The sequence below is a fragment of the Gallinula chloropus genome, assembly GCF_964237585.1.
Source record: "Gallinula chloropus genome assembly, chromosome: 1".
NCBI lineage: Eukaryota > Metazoa > Chordata > Aves > Gruiformes > Rallidae > Gallinula > Gallinula chloropus.
The window spans coordinates 65,739,354-65,763,735 of NC_140085.1; the positions used below are offsets into that span (position 1 = coordinate 65,739,354).

At 42.1% G+C, this 24,382-nt stretch overlaps 1 protein-coding gene across 1 annotated transcript in view; it reads right to left on the bottom strand.

Annotated features, from left to right (window-relative positions):
- Positions 1-2,522: 2,522 nt before the first annotated feature.
- Positions 2,523-24,382, bottom strand: part of TULP3 (TUB like protein 3) — a gene marked incomplete at both ends in the record, with an annotated part of 33,168 nt that continues 11,308 nt past the window's right edge. The window contains 10 exons of the mRNA XM_084279576.1: positions 2,523-2,656; positions 3,148-3,319; positions 6,239-6,337; positions 8,254-8,368; positions 8,776-8,888; positions 9,396-9,593; positions 11,374-11,501; positions 13,319-13,495; positions 15,578-15,746; positions 20,801-20,852. Coding sequence (XP_084135702.1) covers positions 2,523-2,656; positions 3,148-3,319; positions 6,239-6,337; positions 8,254-8,368; positions 8,776-8,888; positions 9,396-9,593; positions 11,374-11,501; positions 13,319-13,495; positions 15,578-15,746; positions 20,801-20,852 — 1,357 coding nt within the window. The remainder of the gene's footprint in view (positions 2,657-3,147; positions 3,320-6,238; positions 6,338-8,253; positions 8,369-8,775; positions 8,889-9,395; positions 9,594-11,373; positions 11,502-13,318; positions 13,496-15,577; positions 15,747-20,800; positions 20,853-24,382) is intronic.

Genomic DNA, 24,382 nt, shown 5'->3' on the forward strand with positions numbered 1-24,382 from the left:
GACAATACCCAAAGCTGGAGAAGACTTACTCTCACCTCACTGGAGGGACAGCTTCCCAGGATCACCATGAGTATGAGCAGTGGTTAGGGAACAGGCAAGGCAGTTACTGCTCTCTGCTCCAGTACACAGCAGATGTGTAGGTTATGAGCCTTACACGTGCATTCCACTCCAGTGAACGGAGGCCATATGCACCAAGAACCATTCCATGTTGTGACATACAGTCTCCATGCTGTACATCCAGCATAGCAAATGGGACACTGGAAGGATGCACTTCAAAGCCCCATGATACTTTTGGTTTTACTTTTTTAGAAAAAAATCTTTTGAATTAACTCCTCCTTATAGTCAGGTTAAAATGATTTACATAAAATCTAAGTCAATATGTCATGACTTGAGATAATTTCATGTTAAAAAAAAACATTTAGACAGGTCACTAACTTGTTCCTAAAAATGTGGCAAATTTTACAAACAGTGGAGAAATTTAAAATATTTCTGAGCAGCTACAGTCCCCAGTCAGTGGATTCCTGCTTTCTAGGAACAGGACTGTATATTGTTGCAATACTACCTTCTGCCACATTCAGCCATATCCTTTCAGCAGTTCAGTCTCATTTTTCACGTGCTTACAAATAATAGAAACATAAATGGATATCCTATCACCAACTAAAAAGGCAGCATTTGAAACATGATTGTTCTTTATTTGGTAAAAAGACCGTCAAGGGATATGGAGCCATTAGAATAATGAAAGGGAACTGGACTATGGGCCTTCACAGGGAAATTGTCCCACAGGGTAAAGGTGTTTCACAGGAGCCAATGCCTCATTCCAGCTCTGCATTTGTTGAATGGTACCTGTGGGAAATGGAAGAGCAGCTCTGGAAAGGAGACCCGGGTGTGATGGTTGGAGAGAAGCCTTAGAAGCAAGAGAAAAAGCAGTAAAGCCCGAGATGGAGGGTCAGCATCACCCTCTGCGAGCTGTCGATGTGAATTTGCTGCTGGGAGAAGGTGATTGTAGCACAACTGGCAGCTCAAGCCAGAATCCCTCCTGAAGGCTTGCAGCAGGTCAAGCCACTTGTGCTCCACGCCCTTCAAAGCGTCCCAGAAGCTGGAGGACAAAGACAACCTTCTGCTCGTATAAAGCAGGAACCAGAGGAGCCACTTCTGAAGCGTTTGGACAGGCTTAATGATGCTTTACAGAGGCAAGTGGAGAATGAGGCTGCTCAGGGTTCTATTTTGAAGTGACTTGCAATTGGAAATGCCAGTTTGGGCTGGCAAAAGGGTTTTACCGCCCTTGAAGAATCCCCGTGTTGATGACACGACCACCACAGGCAGGGACATCGGTTCCAGGCAGCAGGAGCTGCCTCTGCTTGCCCAGGCGCTGGGGGCAGCGTCAGTCACACTGCAGCAGTGCTGTTCCTCCGCTGAGTGTGGGCATTCCCAAAAGCCTGCCCTCAGACAGGCGGAGCGCCGGGTGTTTGCCACGAAGGGCAAACCGGCGTCGCTCTGGATTTGAGCAGCTGCTGCCTTTGGGGGGAAACCCCGGGCAGAGGGACCACGCTGGGACAACAAGTCACCCCTCAGAGTGGCCTCCTTAAGGAGCTGCCACTGCTAATGCACTGGTGCCACCAGTAGCACCGGGGTGGACTTGACCACCTGAGCAGAAACAGTAATTACAGACACCTCAGTTGTGCTAATTCCAGCTGGTTTCTATGGACCTTTGGGTCATGGAATGGCAGCATTATTGGGAGCTCCAAAAACTATCAAAACCAGATACAGCTCATAAAACACAAATGTTTCTAACAGCAGTGGGGAGTGAAACATGTCAGGGGCATTCCTCACTCTCCCACAGGACAGGCAATTACTGAAGGTAGGCAAAGCACTCTTAAAACAATGGTACAGAAACAAAAAAGGGGGAGCCAAGAGCTATCAAAGTTGTCTTCAATCCACCAGAATTGGAGTGGGTGACTTTCAGTACACCACAGGTACCTATGGTAGCAGAGCCATAACCTGAATCCTTCTGTGTCTGACTGTTGGAACAGCCAGACAGCAAAAGGCTACAAGGGGCAAAAAAGAACACATGCCAACAACTGACCTTTTTTACTGAGTTGAGTAGCAGCATCTCCAGGGGCGCTGTGGAAGTTCCAAGGTACATGAACACTCATCCATTATTTTTCTAATCCTAGCTGCAAGAGAGTTCCAACTAGTGGGCTAAATTCCTTAGCCCGTTCCCATGCAGCATGTGTTACAGGGACTCTGAAAGCAGAATCGACATCGACGACAAAAACACCACCCATGTTCCTTGTTCTTCCACAATGCCTACAGAGACTGCTCAGTCTTGGGACAGTCTTTTAAGAATGTCTACTGTCAGCTACCACAATGCTCTGAAGCCTGGAATGTGCTCTCTAATAAGCCTGCAAAAGTCTGTCCTCCAGTTCCCTTCCATCCCCACCGTGCTTTCGTTACTCCACCTAGATCTCTTCTGAGAAGGTGCAGGGATGGGAGCGAGTTCCATGTTTCAACTCTGTTGTCTCTCATTCACAGGCCAATTTACTGTCAAAGCTGGAAAGTCCAATAGCAAAGGCCTGAAGAGCACAGAGGGGATAATTATAGTCCAGAGTGAACACATCTTCTGCTACACGACCAAACTGCATCACAATGTAGTCAGCTGGGGAGAAAAAAAAGATTCAGAGACCAACAATTTCATGCAAAGCAAAGAAAAAACAAACCAAACCAAACCACAAACAAAACCCCCACAAGTGTCTGGCAGTCCCAAATATGTGTGGCTGGTGTATCCATCCTTTCTCACCAGAGTGGGTGTGTTACTCTAGGGGTTACCTTTCTTCTCAGAACCAAAGCTCAAACCACTCTTTTGTTGTGCTGAAGGTGTCACATTAATGCTTTTGTTTCCCTTCAGGAAGCTTGCATTTGCCCCCTGGTTTGCTGCAGCTATGGACAGCAGTCTCTGCATCCACCCCAGAAAAAGGGAGGCATTTATCAATTTCTTGACCGCTGAGAAGTCCCCAGTAATCCTGAGCTGAATTCCTCCACCCAGTCTCCCTTCTCAGGAAAGCGTGTCCTATTCCACCCAAACTTCATGAGATAAATTGGGTTCTTCCTGTTCAAGGAAGCCCCACACACTCTCCACCAGACTCTTACGGTCATTGTCATGGACAATCTGGAAGTTCTTCACCGATGCCTGAGTGACTCTCCCATGGAAGTTCAAAACATAGGACTGGGTATCATCATTCCAGACTGGAGCCTTGTTGTGCAGCTCAATGAGGTTCTCTACATTTCTGGTTTGCCATTTTGACAGCAGACTCTCATGCTCCTGTTCAGAAGAAAGAAATACATTTATCAGATTTGGAATGGTTCTGCTTTTGAGTCCTGCATTTCTTGTGTGCATGCACTCTGTCACTTGAAGGCTTACTGAAACACAATGACAGCACTTAAACTCAGCCCTACTGAAAATTTCCTGCAAGGACCAGGAAGATGCCTTCATAGATTCCCAGTCCAAGCATTCCTTTCCACTCAGTAAGCTATCACTGTATTTCTATCCAAACACAAATCAAAACAGAACAAAAAAAGAGTGAGAGAGAAAGACGTGTGTGTGTTTTTGAGGTTCACCAAGGCCAAGTGCAGAGTCTACACTTGGGGCATAGTCCTGTGCAGCACTACAGGCTTGGGGAAGAGTGGCTAGAAAGCTGCCTGGTGGAGAAGGACCTGGGGGTGTTGGTTGACTGCCGACTATGAGCTGGCAGTGTGCCCCGGTGGCCAACAAGGCTAATGGCACCTTGGCTTGTATCAGAAACAGCGTGGCCAGCAGGTCCAGGGAAGTGATTGTGTCCCTGTACTCAGCATTGGTGAGGCCACACCTCAAATACTGTGTTCAGTTTTGGGCCCCTCACTACAAAAAAAGACAGTGAGGTCCTGGAGCAAGTCCAGAGAAGGGCAGCTAAGCTGATGGAGGGGCTGGAGGACAAACCTTACTAGGAGCGGCTGAGGGAGCTGGGGTTGTTTAGCCTGGAGGAGGCTGAGGGGAGACCTTATTGCCACCTACAACTACCTGAAAGGAGACTGCAGGGTGTTGGTCACTTCACCCAAGCAACAAGTGGTAGGACAAGGGGGAATGAACTCAAGCTGTGCCAGGGCAAGTTCAGATTAGACATTAGGAAAAAGCTCTTCACCGAAAGGGTTGTTGGGCATTGGAACAGGCTGCCCAGGGAGGGGGTTGAGTCACCATCCCTGGTGGTTGAGTCACCAAACAGTGTTTCTGATACAAGAGGAGTAGATGAGGTGCCCAGGGATGTGGTTTAGTAGAGGACAGGTATGGTTGGACCTTGATGATCTCAAAGGTCTTTTCCAACCCAGTGATTCAGTGATTCTGTATGGGAAAGGGAGCAATTCACAGGCCACAGATGACTGCCATCCTGCTGGCAGGAATCCTTTCCGAGTCTCATAAGCTTTCTCTGATCCCATTGGATCCGATTTCCATTTTTAACACCCTCAACTTTGAAACAAAAGAAAACAATCTGCAATTAACTGCTTATGCTTAGTGCAAGGCCCTGGCACGCTTTCATAGAAAGCCCAAAGGCTGCAGCAAGCCAAAAATATGCCTGAAGTAGGTGAAGTGTCATCCTATTGGCTTTAATAAGTGATGCACAATATGAAACAGAGAGAGAACTAAAACCCCCAAAAGATACAAAAAGGAGGTAAAGCAGCATGTTAAATTTGACAAGTAGAATGAATTATAAGGAGGTGCAAAGAGGAGTCAGTGAAGTGCTTGATATATGATTTTAAAAGTTCTGCAACAAATAAATGCAAACTGCAATAATACCTGACAAAAGTCCCAGGGGAAAAAAAAAATTAAAAAATCAGAAAACAACCTATTGTGGAGGTCTGACTGATACAGCTGTAGGAACGGCTTTAAGATTGTATACAGATATATGATAGTGGATTTTTGACAATAACTTGAATAAAACTCATTGCTCAGTTTATGTTAGTTACTTTATAATCTTTATTTACTTTTTTAAAAATGTGAAAAAGAACGTTGACAATTTGCATCAAAGTGCATTTAGATTCAATTTTTCCTCCTTTAAAGTGAGGGCAGTATTGTTTAATGGGAGGCATGACACTCCAGAGAAGGAAGACAAACACTGAGTCCAACCCCTATCCTGAAAGCTTTGCCAGCTTTTCATAATGGCTTTGTATTTCAGCCTTGTCCACTGTCAGTACACTTGCCTGCTAGCAAAGCAGGTGGGAGAATAACAGAGAAAAATAAAAGGCAGGGCCATGGAATCATTACTGAACTGACAGGGGAGACAGTGATGTCAACTGAAAGGTGAGGGACAAGCAGCCACTTCCAGACACAATTTTCCTGTCCATTCACAAAATTAAACCTCTTTCCCAGGCTCTAATTCCTCTGAATTTCCACTCCTGAATATTTTTTCTCTGACCTGAACGAATAAGACTCTTGTTCTACTCAAGTCTGCTGACAACATGGCTGCAAATACAATTTTCTAGCTTAAAACACTCACTATGACTTTCAGTTGGCACCTGTCCTTCCTTCTTTTGGTCTTGTCTCACACCAAACATAAAACCCACATTAAGGGAACTGAGCTATTTTGATCACACACCTTAATACAGCTCAGTAAAGCTTTTAGCTATAACATCCCCCATATGTATGAGAAATCCTCACTAAATAGGCACCACAAAACTCCATCCTTCTCCTCATCCCACCTTTCTGTGATTCCTGCAAAGAGACTGACAACATTCTGATCAAAGATGCATTTAGTCTCCTGTTGCTACACCAGAATACCACCTTATCTATTTATTATCTACCTGTTGTAAATCATACACCAACTAAGGATGTAAGCTCCTGGGAAAAGCCAGCTTGTTCTGTGTTCATCCAGCTCTCAGCATCACAGGGTCCCACCCACAAGGGGTTGTAGGTACAACAGCAACAACGTACACTAGCAGTTGTAAGAGCAAAGTAATTAATATTTAGGCTGATCAAAGGACAAGGAAGGATACAAATGGTATTCAGAAGGCTGAAAATTAGGTAAAAGGCAAGAATAAATTAGTCCACACCTTCTGGCTACATTGTATTTACTCTCCATGAGACTCCCCAAAGCCCTGGGTATTAACAACCTTGCTCTAAGAACCCTGATTACCAGTAGCTTCCAGACCTCTGGGAGACAGCTCTAACATTTTCCTCCAGTCAGAAGCAAGAGCAAAGTCCATAACTCACGTTTCGTGGACGGATTGGAATTCGCTTGTGATTCATATTCATTCCTGGAATGATCACCGACATTTTCCTGGGTCCCTTGAAACCCAACACGTTGGTTTCCTGGAAAAACAAGGAAAGACATGATTTTCCTTAAATAGGACACCCCACAGGACAGAAGGAAAGGCAGCAAAACTGAACTTGAATCCACATTTATGTTGGTTTTTAGAGGTTTGCTGGCTAGCTATCTAGAGATCTGTGGCAGCAGCTACCTAACTGCAACCATGTTTAATCACTGAGCTTTCCCTCCCATTTCCAGAACCATGTTGAAAGACACGGGGCATCATCTAATTTAGAACACATCTGTTATTCTCATGAAACAGAATCAGAAAAGTGCATCTTCCAGGCATAAGGTTTTGCACCTGAGGCAAAAACATGCTAAAATCTTGCTAGGGAAGAAACCCTAAGTATGATAAAAGGCAAATATCTTTAACCTGAGTCTGTGTTATCTATACATCACCATTTGGGCTAAAATGTTCCTGAAGAATGAATTACATTCTTTTCCAGGTGGTGTTATTTGTGTTTGAGTACATACCTACTATTTTCTCTCAAATCAAGCTCTTTGATAAATGATTAAGAACAGACCCAGAAGGCAAAGTATTCAGCATCTGTCTAAGCATCAATCTTAAGACAAGCAGCTTTTTCCAGAGCACTGCAGGAGACTGCTCCAAGTGGACTGAAGTATAAAAAGCAAAGGAAAAAAGTCTTGGAATTCTCATACCATCCATTTAATAATGTCAACCAAAAGCCAGTGCTCTGTTTCAAAGCATGCTGCAACAATGTCAGTGATAACCTCTGAAATTCCCCAAAACCAATTAAAAAGCAAGAATCTTTTGGAAGCACTGAATTGATAGATAGAAGTGATAGAGCTTCTCCTAACAAGCATTTTGCAGACATGGAACAAAGGCCTCTGGAGTTGCAATTTCTATTATTTCACTTCAGAAAACCTAGGGGCACATGTGAGAATGAGGGTACTAACTTTATTCAGATATAAATTTGATGAGCTTCTTATAGATGAAAGCTCAGAAGTGTGAGAAGCTGACTTTATCTGCTGCGCTCTAGATAAACAAAACACTTTGCTCTGTACAGTTAGGCAGGGAACTGAAGAATACTGTGTAAGGAGAAAACACCCAGGGATGCTTCTGTGAAAAGGCTAGTATTGGAATTAATACACCCATTTTTTTCCCCAAGCACCATTAAGATCACCAGGGAAAAAAAATAAGCATCAAGGTCATACTCTAGTAGGGTAACATTAAATTTCTGCTGCTGTACCTGTGACAGAAGTGAAACTACTTCCATTTGGCCATCATTTTGTAGACAATCTCTAATTTTACTCAAGCTTTAGGACCGCAGTGTGAAACAATGTGATGTGAGAACCCTCAGCTAATTCTAGAGTGGCCACAAGTGCCTCCCCAACCTGAAGGCTAGACCAAGCTGACCCACAAGACCAGGGGAAGAAAAATATCTCTAGGACAGAGCTAGCAAATCATAATTTCTCCTGGAACCACATCCTTACCAACAACAAGCTGCTACTGAAACAATACCAGCTCCTTCCCATCCACCAAAACACCTTTAGTTCTGAAAAAAAACCACCCCAACTCTTCCTTCACAGGCTACTGACAGTTCCTTCTTAGTGTCCACCACATACCAGCTGGGCAAGAAGCAATTCATGATGTGGCTGTCTCCATATAAAGGCTAATGCAGGCCAAGCCATATGCTCAACAACAGGCCAGGTAGGAAGGTCACTGATGTTAGTTGATGTGTCCCTCCCACAGCACAGGCTTTCTTTTTTCCCCCATTAAACTTGTAAGAACATATCTTTGAGGCCTCTGCCCTTTGTTGTATCTGGTTGAAATGGGTCAGCTGGTTTCAAAGTTAAGGGGGAGAAGCTGCCAAGCAGCATGATTTTATAAGCTCTGTTTCCTCTGTAACCAGGCAACAAAAAAAGAAAGGGGCAAAAGGGGAGAGGCGCTACTTACATAACAAATAGCTGCAAGCTCCTGTCTTGTATGAGCCTTTTCCACTAGACCTTGTGCCTTGACTGGGCTAACTCCATGGTCATAGACTGTAAATTTGGTTCCCATGAGGTTTGACCTAATGTCAGGTTATGGAAAGACAGAGAGAGAGAGAGAGACATACATCAGTGGAAAGTTTTGTCATCTTCTGAAGGTATTTGTATAGCACAGTGAAAACACATGTCTCTTCCCATCTGAATCTTCCTATTGCCAGCTCAGTAAGGAGCTTCTGCAAAGTGCCCATAGTGAACTGAGCCTGTAATCTTATCCTGGAAAGTATCAAGCCAGAAATTGCTTCTCTAAATTTCCAGAGAGAATGGTAACACTGAAGAAAATTTGCCAACCCAAGTGAATACTGATTACATTAAGCAGGGTGCTGAGAGTTCATTCCCTGGGAACTGATACCAGATTGATATTCGTAATTCCAATTCAACTAAAATGAAAATCCAGTCTCTCCTGTCTGTAGCTTTCATCTGTGTCTCTCACCTGAGTTTTCCAATGAAACTTTCCCCTTCCCGGGATAAATCAGTTGGGTCAACTGATATGAGGTAATTGGATGTTTTGCTCTTTTTTCGTTTTCTCCCTGCAAGAAGAAATGTCTGGAAATACAAAACTTTGATCAAGACTGGAGCTTTGTAAGAATGCAGAGGCATTGCTAGGCACTGCTATCCAAACCGTTACCTCCATTTCTCACATCCACTCCCCTTTTTACTCTGTGCTGTTACCACTGTCTCAAACAACTTTGATCTCTTCCACAAGTGCACCCTCTGAAATCCTGTTCCTCCATTAAGCTCACTTGGCAGCCTAGGTTTAATGCAACTGCCCTTTCTAGTCATTTTTTTCTTCTGGAGCAAGCTCAGTCTCCCTGCTCTTCTTTATCCTTGACATTTTTGTACTTTTTTTTATTTCCTCTTTTACAGTATTATGGCTTTGAAACATGCCAACTCCCTCCTCAGTCCCTTGGCCAAATATAAGGCGTCCTCATCCGCACGCTGGCTCTCCTCAGTTTCTGGTTTCAGTTTCTTACCAGAAGGCTCTTCTTTACACCAGAAACGTTCTGTGATAGGAGCACAATAGCCAAGGATACTGTGTGCTGCTTCCAATACCTTTCTGTTGTCATCCCTCTCCAGATGCATGTAATAAGTAGGGAAGAGGCCCCGGTCCATTCCCTTCTTATCTCTAGTGATTCGACACTTGACTGTAATACCACGGGGCGCAGGGCGCAATGCAAAATCCTCCAAGTTCTCTACCTCTCCCAGCTGTGCATCTGCCTGGGAGGATGGGCTACAGGAAGCACCTGATTCCTGTGGGAAGAACCAGCAAATCAGCCATTTAATATCGGATCAGAGGCTCTGGCGTTGCCCAAGAAAAGAAAACAGATGATCTCATGTCCCAGGGAGGTATTTCGGAAAAGGAAGTTAAATGAGAAGGGTATTTCTCTAAAGAAAGTGGCTGAAGACTTTGGCTCTGAGGAAAGACTCGTCCTCCAAGAGAAGGGGAGTAAAAGCACCCATTAACCAGAGACAAAGGAATTGCTAGGAAGGGGAAAATAAGATGAGACATTGTAAATATTCCAAGCAAAGAGCCTCTCTGCTTTTATAAGTTCAAACACTCAGTGGGGAAATATGGCAGTGTGATAAACAAGGCAGCATGATAAACTGGACTGATGAATGCTGCAGGATTTTTGCTACAGGCTGGGATTTTTGTGACTGAAGAGAGCACTGAGATTATGTTAGTTCAGAACAGTAGCAGAAACAGTAAACATCTGAACTAAACTACAGAGCAACTTTAGAACAATGCATATGGTCAAGATGAAAGTTATGGTCCCCAAAGGAACTGGAATTCTAATGGAAATCTAGTATAGGCCATAAAAGTAACTTTTTTTTCTTAGAGGTAGCTGTATCATGTATGTGGACATCTCCTGTATCAGCAGATTCCTCCCTTATCAGACCTTGGAAATGAGGTTGATGGTTTACCCCCCATTCCCAGGTACAGCCAGTAGGAAGTATGAATGAATGCACACAGACACACACAGAGAGACTTTAAATTCACTACTGGCACTCACCCCTACCCTCCTCCAGTACCCCACACCTGGTATCTCCAGCAGTTGGCACCCAGAGCCCAGTGTCCCAGGCAGCCAACATCCAGATCTCTTGTACTTCTCACATATTAGTGTCACACAGTCACCTCACAAATATACTCACAGGGTCTTTTGAATAGTAGCATGGACTTTTAAGGTTGTCCAGCATCCATAACCAACTCCTATGCCCTTTATCTGGTCACTAGCTCAGGCCCTGGGTCTTCCTGATACTGGTCTCTTCCAACCACATGGCTAGTCCAGCTATAGTTCATCAGCATATTTATGTATGCATGCCTATCTCTCTCTCTCTCTCTCTCTCACACACACACACACACACACACAGGAGAACACATTTAGAAGACAGCACTATATGCTGCAGTAACCAGGGATAAGGCTTGGCCAGACAACCATACTGTCCTGCAGCTGTTTACATGCATCTGGTGCTTCTTACCCCCTTTACTCCCTATTTCCCTCATGCTTCTCTGATTCTCCTTGACCCCTTTTTCTTTTCCCTCTGGTCCCTTGCCCTAAACAGCCCATAAAAAATTTTGTCCAATCCCAGAACTCTCTGTTCCACCCCAAAATTCTGTGTGTCCCTCCCTGCACCCCACAAGAAATGCTATAAACCTTCAGGCAGTGATCCCTCTTAAGTTTGCAGGGTATTTCAGAGTTTCTCTGAATCATCTCTGTGATTTCACACCACAGACAATGGCCTAATCTGCCTCCTTTGAGGGTCACAGGAGTAGCTGATTCATTGTGTTCCCACATTCACCGATTAGGCTCTTTGGGTTCCTCCACCCACCATTGCTCCTTTGATCATTATTAGGTCTTTGTGTTTAACTCAGTCAGATAACCTGGCAATCATGACCTTCCTCTGCCTTGGGGAATTAATATGCTGGCTGCTGTAGTTGCAGCCACTGTATTTGGAGCCAGTGTTCCAGGGGTTAGTACTAAAATCAAGCATGTGCCCAGCCCTTATCAGAAATGGATTTCAAGACACTTACTGCACACGACTTCTCGCTGGTTGCAGAGCTAGGTCTCTCAGATTCAGGATACAGTGAATGAGATTCTGGTCTCTTATTAGCTTCTTCCTCTTCTGTGTCCTCATCAAAATTCAAACTGCCTGAAATTCCTGTCAGAATAAGGGATCAAGCAGGTAACCTCTGAAAGAAGGTGTCACGAGTTCATGACATCACTGATTCACACATGACCCTCCTGTAGCTATTCTGCTCTTTCAGTTAATTCCTGTTGATTCAACTGCTGATTTTCTTCACGTGTTGTATCACTTCCCGAGCCTGTAATTCAAACCCTAGTGACATTTTGCAGCTGTCTCTGTGCAGATGATTAAGCAGCTGTCAGGCTTTTATTAATACATATTTTACATAATGTTAAACAATGTAACATATTGCTTTAGTACATGCTGTCATTGAATTAATTTTGCCTATTTTCATGCAAAAATGCCCTCTATGTCTTAAGAAAAAAAATAATAAAATCCAGACCAATATGTTGTTACCTCTGCTGTAGGTCAGACTCTGTACAGTTTACATCCTCACCATTTCCCCTTAGTCTTTCACATACTGAAATGGAGTATGGTAATTTTTCAGTAGAGTCTCTTCTATTCTTACATCAGTAGTAACAACTCAGGTCTCATGAATACTACTACTGATTTGATTTTTAAAATGGAAGCACAGGCTGAGTAGTTCCAGGGCTTCCTTATTTTATCTTTACCCAAGCACGAATATGTAGAGACAAGTGTGGGTATAAAACTAAAATAACTCTGGATAAAAACAAAGAACTTCACACCCATCACTGCTCGGTGTTTCCTTCCACTTGGAGCTGCACCATTTTGTTCCAATTCTGCTCTTTCATTTGGCTGCATGGGAAAGCACATAAAGCTCCAGACTCAGCCTGCTAAGCTGAATTACCTTTTCAAAGCCAGTGTTACACCAGTGCTCCAACGTGGCACTGCATGGAAGGGGCACTGCTGGAGAGTTCTTTGTCTCAGATGAAACAGAAAAACATCATCTGAAGAGCCTTGTCAGTACACTTCCCAGAGCACATGTGGAAAGAGGAAAGGCGTCAACCCTCGTACCCCGGCCAATTTAAGAATTCATTGTTTATATTCCACCTCCACTGATTTCAGCGGAAGTTTCTGGATACTCTCTCTCCTGCTTCCTCTCCTAACTCGTGTGTAGTGTTGCTACCCACAGGTAAACAGCTGCTGCGCCTGACGGCTGAACAGAAGGATTTCTACATGTGGCAGTGCCTCCACACATCAAGGGTCCTGGAAACACACTGGGAGACGGGTTCTGTGAAATAAGCTGTGGGCCACGTTAAGCACCAGCCATTACTTCACTGCAAAGCCCCTGGGCTGCACACAGCAAAGGTTTCCTGTGGCACTGGCAGCCACGTAAGATACTTGGCAGGCAAGAGATGGGCACTCCACTGGGAAGCTGCTCAGGGGGATATAACGACCGAATATGAAACTCCAGCTGTTGACTGCAACAGCTTCTGACTCAGGAGGAACCTTTCCTGTCAGTATCCTAAAGAGTTAAGGTATGGCATTTACTGGCTATAGAGGGTTCTGCTGCTATGAAAATCTTGAAGCATTGTATCAAGATATAATATATCTTGAAGAAAAGTACCCCAGTCTTTAGGAAAACATGAAGTATAGTGTTTTGTCACCAACTGTCTTGGAAAGGCAAGAAATGATACAGCACATTAAAACATAACTGGCATATTACAATTAATATCAGAAGAAGGAACTGCATCTGCTATGCAGAAGGAACTGCACAGTAGAATCCACTAGCTCTGCCCTTGAAAGTAATACCTTACAGATACTTACTTTATTAAAAAACCTAAAAAATATGAGGGATCATGCCACTGAAAAAAAGAAAAGTTAAGAAGTAGAAGAGGCCCAAAAGACCTTTGCCCATAATCAACCCTTACCTTGTTTCTCTAAGATTTCTTGCAGATCTGGCTTGCCTGCTGTTTCTGTTAGAGCCTCTCCATCATCTTCCTGATCTGCATTGTCTTCTGTTTTGGAATATCCAGCAGAGAGACTTTGGAGCTTGGTCCCCAAATCTTGCACTTCTGATTTCAGGAATGCAGCTGGTCCATCAGTGCCTGCAGACAAAAGTGAAATAGAACACTAAAATCTATTTTTTATGGCTAAAGATGCATCCCATGATGGTTGCTCTTTTCATCTTCCCTTGCTCATTCATCCACTTAAAGTACTAATACATACTCATTCAACTTTTGTCAGAGGATTTGGGAGTCAGGCCTGAATCTGGTACAGACTGCCTATTATTTTAAACATATCTGGTATCAGTTTCTCAATATATAAATACAAGCACAGAACCACAGAATGACAGGGGCTGGAAGGGACCTCTGGAGATCATCTAGTCCAACCCCCCTAGAGCAGGTTGCACAGGACAGTGTCCTGCAGGTTTTGAATGTCTCCACAGATGGAGACTTCCAAATCACTTTTCATAATGATTGTACCTAGTTTTGTACAAGGGCTTAAGCAATTAAAATGAGTTGTATTTGTCAGGCACACTGATATCCTTCAACTTATTTATGGGAAACTCCTACATTTTCTTTTCCTTCAGGTTCCTTCTTTGTTCCCTTGCCAAGAAGTGTGTACTCTACAGTGAGCATCACAAATCACTTGGGTAAATATATCTACAGCCCTGGGCAGAAAAAACCTGTGAATGGATGCCCTCTATCTTTGTGGTAGAAATGAAATTTCCGTGTTTCAACACACAACACAGCTGCACACTGCATTTTGTAACTGATAGATGTCAGACTTTGGCGTAACACGTAATGCACATTTGTGTAGCACACAACATAGAAGTGTAGTTCCAGCTTCAGATTTCTTGCTTTTCCACGGTTTTCCTTTTCACTTCTAACAGAAAGGTCACTATCTTACTGTAATATTTTGAGAGCACTGATTTACTGCTTTTGGCTCTGGTATCACTTCATGCTTGTGACTTTCTAAACCCTTCTAGCTTGTTTATCATGTTTCAGCTGTTTCCATGAAGCTCACCAAAAACAAGAGACAAGGTAAAAACTCAGCACTGGCACAGGGTCCCCAGGGAAGTGGTCACAGCACTGAGCTTGGCTGAGCTCAAGAAGTGTCTGGACGATGCACTCAGCCCCATGCTCTGACTTGGCTGGCCCTGTGTGGAGTCAGGAGTTGGACTCAATGACCCTTATGGGTTCCTTCCAGCTCAGGAGAGTCTATGATATGCAATCACAGAATCACAGAATCATAGGGGTTGGAAGGGACCTCGAGAGATCATCGGGTCCAGCCCCCCTGCCAAAGCAGCTCCCCAGCTCATATTGCACAGATCTGTGTCCAGACGGGTCTTGAATATCTCCAGAGAAGGAGACTCCACCACCCCCCTGGGCAGCCTGTCCCAGGGCTCTGTCACCCTCACTGTGAAAAAGTTCTTCCGCATGTTGGTGCGGAACTTCCTGTGCTCCAACTTGCAGCCATTGCCCCTTGTCCTGTCTCCACAGAGCACTGAGAAGGGGCTGGCCATTTCCCCCTGCATCCCATGCTTAAGATATTTATAACCATTAATAAGGTCCCCCCTTAGTCTTCTTTTCTCAAGGGTGAACAGTCCCAGCTCACTCAGCCTTTCCTCATAGGGGAGATGCTCCAGGCCCTTAATCACCTTTGTAGCCTCCTCTGGACTCTCTCCAGGAGATCCCTGTCTTTTCTATACCAGGGAGCCCAGAACTGGACACAATACTCCAGGTGGGGCGTGACCAGGGCAGAGTAGAGAGTGAGGATGGAGTACAGCATGGTACCATGAAGAAAAGTACAGGAGAGTGGGTACTGGATTATTTTCCTTTCTCTCTCCTACAGCTTCAGAAGACTCTTACTTTGGATTTGTATCTCCCTACCTTTACAGAGGATCCTAACCATTTCTACAGTTATCCTTGGCCTAACAGAAGGAAAAGATTACTCAAAACCACATGAAGATTCTCAGCTGTCACAAAATCCAAGGTAAGCTTTTTGTTTGTTTTTACAGGTCAGTACTGCTCAATCATACTGCACCACAATTCTCCTTTTGTACATCAGAAGGAGTGTAACCAATCCCTTGACCGTTGTCACAGCAATGTAGGTGCCCATCTATGACATGAAATGCATGCACTGGCATGCTGGGGAGCTTTGCAGCAATCAGGTCAGTAACATACCATGTAACGTAACATCACTGTGGAAAGGGTCTGCTAAAGGAGTATCTACTAGAGGCGTCTGCTCCTCACATCCTCTGGGCTTTGACCTGCGCAGCTTTGCCTCAGGATTTGGCTGAACCATCAAGGGATCAAGACGTTTCTTCTTCTGCTTCTTCTCTAGAAGAGCTCTCTGTGAAACATAGAAAAAAGAGGAAATAAGGAGGAGTAACCACATCCACAGAGGCTGAAACCACGTCTTGGCCATCGGCAATGGCATATCACTGATAAGGGTCTCCAATAAACCTGAAATACTCTTGCAATCTCTACAAAAATCCTAGACACAGACATCACTGTCTTTGGAGTGAGACACTGCCTTCGATTCTCCACCAGTGGTTGATGGGTGATGTGGACATCTGGTTATTTTCTGATCTATTCCAAAGCAGTCAACAGATAATTTTAACGTCTTTCATCCAGTCTAAACTGTAGCAATCCCTACTATAAATGACAAATTCACTAGTCATTCATAATGCAACATAATGTAATACCAAAGTAAATGTTATACAGCATGTTCAGACAATTTTATTACTGCATGCATCCTACTTACTTAAGCTGACAGAGTAGACAAAACAGCTTATAAAAGACCCTCTGTTCTTTCCACTGCAGTTATGATTGGACAAAACATTCCATGTTATAGGACAGTAATTTCCTGTGCATTCAGAGAACATATCATTTTTCTTCCCTGTTTTGTACAATTGAGCTAACTTTGCATTAGGAGAAATATCTCCAAGACTATCTGAAAATGCCAAAGTAAAGATGAGAGTCCATGCCCTACGCATAACACTGCAATTAAGTCTTTTACTGCATTAGGACAACATTTCTAATCAGGGCTCACTCTCTCCCTGCAGTTGTCACAATGTGGCAAAAGCAAGTCAGGGCTTGCAATGGAAAAGGGTTTTGTCTCAAAAGTGATCATCTTTGAAGAAGAACTCAAAACAAATAGTTCCCAGAAACCATTCTTGAAAGATAAGACTTAGAGGAGGGGGAGGGGGGGAAAAAAGTATTACAGTCATTAAAATGGGACTGATCCAGTAAAAGGAGAATTTCTCTACACTGTATTTTTTTTGGTGTGTAATTCAAGATTGAAAGGAAAGAATGGCAAATCCAAGTGTTAAAAAATAAAACATTATATACTTGAAGTATATATATGCATATATACTTGAAGTCTATGGATTCCTACTAAATGAGAATAGAAACAGCTTCTGGACTTAAATCAAGGCAAATTTTAAAAAGACAGCCATGCTTAATCCTTACAAGTTAAGGCAACGCATGGAGAAGGAAAAATCATATTCCACTATTCTGTAATGCACCACTATGTAAATAACATGCAAGCCCCTTGTAGTAGATGCAGTTTATCCATGGCTGCTTGTTAGGTACCTGAACGCTGCCCTGAAAGTTGTTTTTCATGATAGAAACCCTCTCTCTCCATCAAATTCTTTTCCGTCTCCAAGGACCCATCTGATACACAATACCAACATTTCAATCCACTTGAGACATAGATGTCTTTGGAACCCTGTCCTCTCTTGTTAGGCTTTTTCTCTCTCTTGCTGGTTCTTTCTTCTCTATTAGGCTTTTTATCTTAAGTGAGGTTAGTTTCTCAGGCAACCTCTCCCTGAGGAATTGCAACACGACTAACCCCTTGGTCCTTTACTCCTTCTGCTTTTCAAGCCCTTATCTATAAAAAAAAAAAGCAAACCCAGAGAACAAACAAAACTGACCAACACCAAAACAAACCCCAACCAAAAAAACAAACCAAAATGACCTTTTTGATTGAGACTCATAATTACACTTTGAAGACCTGACTGCAATGCAGGTAGTGTTTCTTACTGCACAATTATTTGCAACAATTCTCCCACAGGGCCCAAATTACATAAAATCCCAAAGACATTATTGCATTGGTCTAGAAGAAAAGAAAATAAGCAGCATTTGGGGTTGGAGCTCTATGATCCTTGGGGTCCCTTCCAACCCACGCCATTCAATAGATCTATGATTCTATGAAAATAAATTTTTAGAAAGTGCTAATTATAGATAAAATTTGTGTTCTAGAAAGGTAGGCAGAAGATGTAATTTTTGGTTTGCTGTTTGTTGGTTTAAATTAATGAGAAAGAAAAGTAAAAGAAAGAAAATTGTAAGGGTTAATAAATCTCTAATAGTTTAAGTAATAGGAGGGAAGGGGAAGAATCAAAATATTATTGTCAGAATAAGGTTTTGAAAAAAAATTGGTGTCAAGGCTTCCCTACCTGACAGAGACATAGACAAGAGAACAATAAAACAGGCAAATCCTAAAAGCAGTAAGAAAATACACAGCAACTGCTAGAATGGGAAACTGGATTTTGGTAAAGAATGTAATAACATTCAGAGCTATTTAACTGATTATTCTATGAGGGGGTTTTAAACATTTCACTGCTCACAGTCTAATTTTTTAATAATAATTATTATAGGATATCCTGTTTCAGCAAAGAGTTTCTAGGACTCACAAATCCCATGGGATCATGTTGGTTTATATTTAAACACATACTTTGGTACTGATGGGTGTGACTGGCCTTCCTCTTGCAAGAACTTCAGGATAATAAAAGTGACAAAACTTGATAGTAATTTAATTAGTTTCAAAAAGGCTTCTTTCTGTATTACTTTGCCTATTGAGATGGGGAAAAAGAAAACCCCACAAGCCCGCTGCCAAGACAGACAGTAGCAGTTCATTTTCTCGACATAAGGTGGCAGAGCAGCCTTACGGTCAGTACTATGTATGCTCAGATTTACTCCATGAAGAGAAAGAAACTCTACTTTGTTTCATTTTGTCTACTAATTATCCTTTCCCTCCAGCTCTGTGTTACAGTAACAACTCATATAATACTACAACAAAAAAATTAGCTCATGAACGGGACACCAGAGCACGTGGCCTGTTAAATAAATAGCAAATAGAGATTATCATCATTTGTTCAGCATTTTGCAAACTCCATGTCTTTAACATTTTCTTTGCGTGACAGGAAAACATAAAATCAGGATACAGGATGATTAAAGGATTACAAACCAGCAACTGCTGTTCTAATGACTTTCCAACAAAGTAAGAAGTTGGTATGTCAGATGACTATCATAGCAGACTAATGAAATCACTAGTTTAGCTTTCTTTCTGCAAATGTGATGAGCAGGAAGATGTATACAGGAAGGTTCTAACCACTCCACCCTTGAAGGTGTAATACTACACTATACTATTTCCATGGTGCTACCTTAGCAGGCCGTGCAGGATGCTCTGAAAAAGCCTCTCTCCACTCTTCCAGCGCCTCCTCAGCTCACACCAAGGCAGCAACGACAACGCTAGTGACGATGGCATCGATGACACTTCGTGTCTAGAGTACCCACCATATCGGGTGCACTCAGGATCACGCCTCCAGCTTCACCCTGCCCACCCACAGGGAGGTGGCAGCGTTGCACTTCTGAGCTGCAGGTGCCTGAAAACGCCGGGAAGCATCTGCTGCTGCTGGGGAATGAGCACCGGCCTGAGCAGCCACAGGGTTTCTCCTCAAAGAAAAGGCAGTAGGTCTAGATAAAAGCATCCTGGCAAGCAGGCCTGGACCACAGATGGAACTTGATGTCATGTGTTATTATAAATTGTATTTTAGTGCAATTACAGGGTTTCCAAAGCCGTCATAAAGATGGATAACAGGCATAATAAGTCTTTGCTGTGGCAAATGCTTATTCCAGATTCTTTGTGTGGCCAAATGCTCTAAACATGATTCTGCTGGATTAAAACATTTTTGGGTCTTTTTTTTTTTTATACCAGTTCCTATAATTTATTAGGACAAATCAAGTGGAGCATCAGCTACAATCAGCAATGGGTCCATCATGTCTGATGGTGATCTATTGATCTGTACTTCTTCAGAAGACACGGTACTACTCATATAAAAGTTTAAAACAGACTTTCAAAGTTAATATTCAAACCTAAATATACAAGCCTAAACTAGACACCTAGCATTTCTCAACAAATCTTATTTGTAAGGGGGGTGGAGTGGGGTGTTGTTAAAATACATTTTAGGGAAATTTCCCCATAAGGGGGCTTGTCAGAGTGAGGCAATTCAGCAGAGCTCCAAGACAACATCAGTCCTCTTTTTTGTGCCCAACATGGGGCTCAAACTCACAACCCTAGCATTAAAAGACCCATGCTGTACCACTACCCCAGCCCTCCAATGCCCAGCTTTTATGGGGCAATGATGTCAGGTTGTGTGTGAAACAGCTCGGGCTTGACTCAGCTCACCTGTGCTGGCTGCTTGGGGAGGCTGACTCTGGCCTGGCCAGAACCAAGACACCAAAACACATACTTTAATTTGAACACAGATGTATTTAATGCATGGCAGTGATTTGAGGTCCATGTGATATGGCTAGTTAGAGAATCATAATAATCCCTCATCTTCTAATCTACTCATAACCATTTCTAATTTCACAGAGGAAGACTATTGTGGATGAATATTTGATTGCTTTGAAGAATATGGTGACATAAGCACCTAGCAATCACAGCTTTAAAAGCCAAGATCTACAACCTAGTATTTTACAAATGCTTGGCTGTAACTGTTTTCTTTGTAGGAAACAAAAAAAAAAAGCCAAAAGATGCTGGAAATTTTTCTCAGCTGCATTATTAAGCAAATCTCTCTATAGCTCAGGGAAACTTTTTATTTTCCTTTGATGCTTAAAATGGTTCATTCCCTGCAGTCTTCCTCTCTTTTGATTTGTTCCTGCTTTGCAGTGACTCAATCCCAATGAAATCAGTAGGGTGTATGAAAAATAAATGTATCCAAGTATGCAAGCCACAGCAATGTTAACTTAAACTAATGAAAGCCATTAAAATCTTTAAAGAAAAATGTCAGCAATGAGTTCTTTGAGTTCTTTGAATTCTTTAGATCAAGCGTTTTTAGTGCTTCACTCCCCCTTCTCAAGTCTCCCTGACATTACATATCAGAACAGAAATTTGCAGAACACGGGCTGGATTCGTCGTTATCATTTACATGTGTAGTTCTGGGCAACAGAACAAGGTAGATGACAAAAAAGCCAAGTTGTCTTGAGGAAAAGCAGAGAGACAGGGAGGGGAAGGGAGAGAAAAAGGAAACACAAACACTTTAAACTACTTTGCTACAACAAGGTGGCTAATGTTTGTTTTCCTATACTATTTTTTCACCGTATTCAGCACTATCATACCTGATACTCTAGTTTGAGCTGCCGAAGTTTCTTGGTCTCATCCTCAAAGATGCTGGAAAAGGGAAAGAAACAAATTAATTATGGCTAGTATATAGTTTGCATTATAAGAGCACAGGATATTTGCAGACTACAATTTCACCATCAAGAGTTTAAAACAACTGCTGAGACATAGCTTTTATCCCACGAGAAGACCAAGTTACGAGGCATTACAAAGTAAAACATACTTCATATTCTGTCATAAATAAGACCAAACTGTAGTTTAATCACCTTAGTAAACTGTTCTGAAAATATTCTGCAAGAAGAAAAGGCTTCATTACTAATGTCTTAATGTCTTTCTTGAAAGAGGAATAGAGGGTTAGTGCATGAAATCACAGCAACAGTTGCACTAATACATTCATCTCCACCTGAAAATATCCACAATGTAATAAAGAAACATCCAGACATAGCTGGTCAGTGCAGGTATGCACTAGCTGCCACATAAAACTTCAACATAATATTGAAATATGACATGCTTTTTATTCAAAGCTTAGGTGATGGAAAAGGCCATCTCTGGCAAAGTCCAAAAAACACTTGAATGCTCCAGTTAAAATATTGATGACCAAAAAACAAAAAAAGAAGGTGGTGGTGAAAGTGTTCTTCTTTTCATACACCTATTGACTTAAGAAATAATTACCTTTGTTCACTTTAGTCAAGAATTTGTTATAAAGCAAATTATGTAGCTCTGATCAACATTGGATTTACGGGCACGTTCTTATTAACACAGACCTACAAAGTGTCCTGCATAGATAACCAGCTACTGACGATGGTTCTGTTGCTTTTCCTAACAGAAAATGCATTTCCAACAATGAGTCTCTTCATCAGAAAATAACAACAAAAACACTTCTGGAAATATGTTTCTAAGTTTTCCTTCTTACCTGGAAGATGAAATATTAGGACTCACATATGTGCCTTGTGTAAATCCTCAATGAAAGTCACTGACTTTGTATTTTTAAACCATGTTCTACCCACAGTGGAATAAAGGTACACAGTGTCAAAGACAGGTCTGAAGCCTGTAGGAACAGGACCATAATGTAGACTACAAAATGTCTCATCTCCAACCCCTTAACTGAGACTCAAAACATGATTGAAAACGCTTAAAGATAACAGGTTACAGAGCAGAAGACAAATGTTCTCTTTACAATTTAAACACAGGCCAAAATCTCCTCACAAAAGGCCACAAAATGAAAAGCAGCCATCAATCCTTTCCATTATAAAGTGCAAGGATTCACGAAAGAAATATGTTAAAAAGAAGCAACTAAAGCCAACGGTAGCACTGTAAATAGTAGGTTAAAACATCAATAAAGTTTACACTAATTTTCTCCTGTACCTTCCTTCCAGCACTTGGTCATCATGGAAGCCTAACTTAATAACCAGATTAAAAAAAGAGCTTCCCACACACATACACCCAGTTGAAACTTTTCTCTACCCACCACAGCGGGTTGGTGTTGTTAGAGACTTTACAGGAAAAGGCTGTGCCCTCACTCCCACAGCTCACCACTAAGGAATGCGAGTCGTGTGCTAATACAGCTGCAGGCCTCACACACAAACCCTCTTCCAAAAGGGCTGGCTGCAGAGACCAGGACATGGAAGCCCTGTTTGGACATGCCCACATAAACACACTGTGGCCTTCTCTATGCTTTTCTACTTGAAGGGTTTATGTGTAACAAGAAGAATTAAATATCCAGGAGGAACAGGAAAAATAAGCAGCGTTTCCATAGCTACAACACAACTCAAAACAGGAAAAAACCCACAAAACAACCAAACCAGTCACTCATTTACCTTCAGTAAGTAAGAACTGAAAAGTAGCCTGGCATGATCTTCCTCTTCCCAACCATTTCAGTGGAGAAGACTACTCAGGACCCTGCCCACCAACTCCTCTGCTACCAGAAGAGTCAATCAGAAACCACTAAAAGGTTTACTCTCCACTAAAGCTACATAATGGGTAACAGGTACCTGCCACAGAGAAAGGAAGAATTACTCAGAAAGTAACATAAATGCAAAAACTAATGATTAATCCAGGGTAAAGCATAAAAATGAGGGTGAGAGAAAGCAGCTATTTAACAAAAACACTCAATGTAGGAGATAGAACAGCACGTCTGAATGTAGAAGATGACAGCAAGACAAAGGGCTTCCCCAATCCATTCCTCCTCACAGATCTATTTCCAGGTTCAACACAGCCCAACATGAAGCAAAATGTTTTATTTTTAACTTGTACCACCTCACATTTTTGCTGAAATCAGAATCAACATTGTTATCACAGCAGAAATTCTTGTGTTGCAAGAAAAATACGAATGCCAAAGAGGTGTGTATATTTGGTCTTTCCTAACCATTTTCAGAATATCAAACCAACTACAGTGAAGACAGAACTAGCAAGTTATTTAACAGTTGTTCATATGTGCACTTAAGGCTTTGTTTTTTTGCAGATTATTTTCATTTCTGTTAAAAAAAAATTCACACTACATCTATTAGCAGTTTTTTCAGAGTGGGCATATTATTTTTCAATAATGCACTACAATTTTGGAATTAACAAAGTCGTACAGCATACATATAAATAGGCTGAGTTAATATTTGGGTTTTTTCATTGAAACTTCTCCATGTTCCTGAATATATTATACTTTTTTTTTTTTAAAAAAAAGTTATATTCTAAGCAGTTGGCAATAATTACCATTTTATCAGCTAAGTACAAACTCAGAGAATAATGAAATTCCCTGATATTAAAGCAGGAAAACATAGAAATACGTGCAAGAAATCAATCTACCAGTCTGAAAATGGTCTCACTCTGTCCAAGGTCCACACAAGAGAAAGGATTCTCAAGGAGGTTCAGCAGAAAGCTGAACAAATTGACCAGGGACTGAAAAATGTACCTCTTAGCAAGATTTGAATGCACCCTACAGTTTATTCAAGAGAAAGTTAATCACTGTATTCTGTGGATTTGAGACCACAAATTACTATTGATGACAGAGAATACAACAAAATCCAGTCATACACAACTGAAGCTAAAGAAAGACTGCAAATAAATGTATTTAATGTTACAAATAATTAACCATCGGGATATGTCATGGAGCTGTGGATTTTCAAAAGAAAACAAGAGGTTTTAATCAAGGTTGAATAACCTGCTATCATAGAGTAAGACTATGGGCTACCGCAGATTTCAGGTGTGATTAGGAAGCAAGAAAAGCCACAGGAAGAGCAGCCTGTAGAGAGAAAACGTTCCACATGAGCCAGAATTCACTGGAAAGACAGATTTGAAATACATTAAAGAAAAAAACCCTTAATGATAGTTTTCCCTGAATTCAACAAAATATGCGCATTCCTCCTCATGTGTTCGCTAAAGTACTTCAGATTTTCCTCCTAAACAAGCAATGTAGCAAAGCCTTGTAGATTGAAAAGATAACTAGACAACTACAGCTATTCTACAATGCAAGTAGTTACAGGTTTGATAGACAATGACTCAAGTTCTCTGGCATCTAAGGTGTGGTGGTTTAGCCCTGGCAGGAGGCCAGAAGCCCACCAAAGCCGCTCTATCACTCCCCTTTTCAGCTG